Source organism: Lolium rigidum, chromosome 1 (assembly GCF_022539505.1).
Source record: "Lolium rigidum isolate FL_2022 chromosome 1, APGP_CSIRO_Lrig_0.1, whole genome shotgun sequence".
Lineage (NCBI taxonomy): Eukaryota > Viridiplantae > Streptophyta > Magnoliopsida > Poales > Poaceae > Lolium > Lolium rigidum.
The window spans coordinates 283965386-283967481 of record NC_061508.1 but is presented as its reverse complement, the minus strand read 5'-3'; the positions used below and the strand labels follow the sequence as shown (position 1 = coordinate 283967481).

Here is a 2096-nt window from a genome sequence, read left to right as displayed (position 1 = left end):
GTTATTTTTGACGCATCGGAAAAGGGCATGCATGCATATGAAGAGATCTTCACGAAAAGGCCAGGTCATAGTTCATGCCTTGGCCATCTAAAAGTATTCATCAATTTTGAACACCTTCGCGAAAATGCCAGGTCATAGTTCATGTCCTAAGCATGCAAGCTCATATAAGAAAATATATATGGAGTATAGAGCATTGGAGTATATCATGTGAAAAGCCAAAATGCCAGGTCATAATTCTGGGTCAAGTTTCATCGGACCAAGATGGAACTTTGTAAAGAGTTGAATCTCCATGGGTAGTACGTGTGAGAAGAAAGAAATGTACTCCGTAGGTGAGAGGTAGCAATAAGGCGGCAGATGGATAAATCAGCTTTGGTGATGCCGATTAAAGGTAAGCTGTGGCATCAACGAACGAACGAACGTACGGGTGCTTGAGCTCAGAAAAAACAAGGGAACGTAGACCCGTTGAGAGGAGGAGTGAAAAGATAACGTTACGCTGGTAGTAGTAGATCGTATTTGTGATCGGCCCCTACGGGCTGACGGTCGATGCACACGCGGAGGAGTACATGCATGGACCACTTCAAGGCCCGGTTCGCAAGATGGAACGAGACGCCCCTCGCCTGGGTCGACCGCTACCCGACCCACCGCGGCCTCGTCGAGTCACTGCACGTGTACCGCGACAGCGCCGTGCCCGTGCAAGCGCCGACCGAGTCAGGTGCCGCCGCAGGAGAGAAGAAGACCAAGCCCGTGGAGGCCACACCCAACTGCACGCTCGCCAAGGAGCAGCTCGTGCCGTACCCGACGCCGGAGCTCTGGGCCGTCGAGCCGCACAACAGCCTTGCCATGATACGAGCTGATGAGCAAGATAGATTGACAGAGAGCCTACCGAGCACGTGCACACTTTTAATGTTGTGACCTTTTGATCGATCAGCTCACCACATTCACCTGCGGTGGCTTCGTGATCGGCCTGCGCACCAACCACGCGGTGGCCGACGGCACGGGGGCGGCCCAGTTCCTCAACGCCGTCGGCGACCTCGCCCGCGGCCTCCCGGAGCCGCGAGTCAACCCGGTCTGGGGGCGCGACAGCTTCCCAGACCCGGACATCAAGCCCGGCCCGCTCCCGGAGCTCCCCGTGCTGGCCCTGGAGTACATCGCCTTCGACTTCCCGGTCACCTACCTCGACAAGCTCAAGTCGCAGTACGCGGAGCTCACCGGCGGCAAGCACTGCTCCGGCTTCGACATCGTCGTCGCCAAGCTCTGGCAGTGCCGCACGCGTGCCATCGGCCCCGCCGTCGCCCCCGGCGCCGACGTCAAGCTCTGCTTCTTCGCCAGCGCCCGCCACGTGCTGAAGCTGGAGCCGGGCTACTGGGGCAACGCCATCTTCCCGGTGAAGGTGTCCGCGCCGGCGGAGAAGGTCGCCGGCTCGTCGGTGGTCGAGCTCGTCGGGGTGGTCCGGGAGGCGAAGCGGCGCATGGCCGAGGAGTGCCTGCGCTGGGCGGAGGGCCGCACCGGCGGCCACGACCCGTTCCAGATGACGTTCGACTACGAGTCGGTGTACGTGTCCGACTGGAGCAAGCTCGGGTTCTCCGACGTGGACTACGGGTACGGCACGCCCATGACCGCCGGCCCGCTGGTGAACTGCGACCTCATCGCGTCAGTCATCGTCATGAAGGCGCCGGCGCCGCTCGCCGGCACGCGCCTGCTCGCCAGCTGCGTCACCAAGGAGCACGCCGACCACTTCGCCGGCCTCATCAGGGAGGACCTCGTCTGACCGTACGCACGTACGTACATCCATCATCCATGCTTTCGTGCGACCAAAACCTGAAGGAATCCTAAACTTCTAGAGTACTTAAATTATACTACCTATATGTGAAAAAATAAGGTGTGCGCTCTACGGTGCTTCAGTATTCGTTTGACTGTTGTGTTTGTACGACAGCAAAATGATCTGTGGAAGCTATATTATACATATATACCTGCATGCTATCTGAATATATGCATGGATGTGTCTTTGTGTGTAACAATGGTAATACCATTTTTATATGTATCGTTTCAACAAAAAAAAAATCATGATTTAAATTTAAATTTGAACTTGATAGGAA

The 2096-nt window shown here is 56.3% G+C and overlaps 1 protein-coding gene across 1 annotated transcript; it reads left to right on the top strand.

Annotated features, from left to right (window-relative positions):
* Nucleotides 1-567: 567 nt before the first annotated feature.
* LOC124659522 (acyl transferase 10-like) lies at nucleotides 568-1768 on the top strand. The gene is made up of 2 exons (XM_047197391.1): nucleotides 568-849; nucleotides 929-1768. Exons 1-2 carry the CDS (start codon nucleotides 568-570, stop codon nucleotides 1766-1768), a joined length of 1122 nt encoding a protein of 373 aa, XP_047053347.1.
* The last annotated feature ends 328 nt before the right edge of the window (nucleotides 1769-2096 follow it).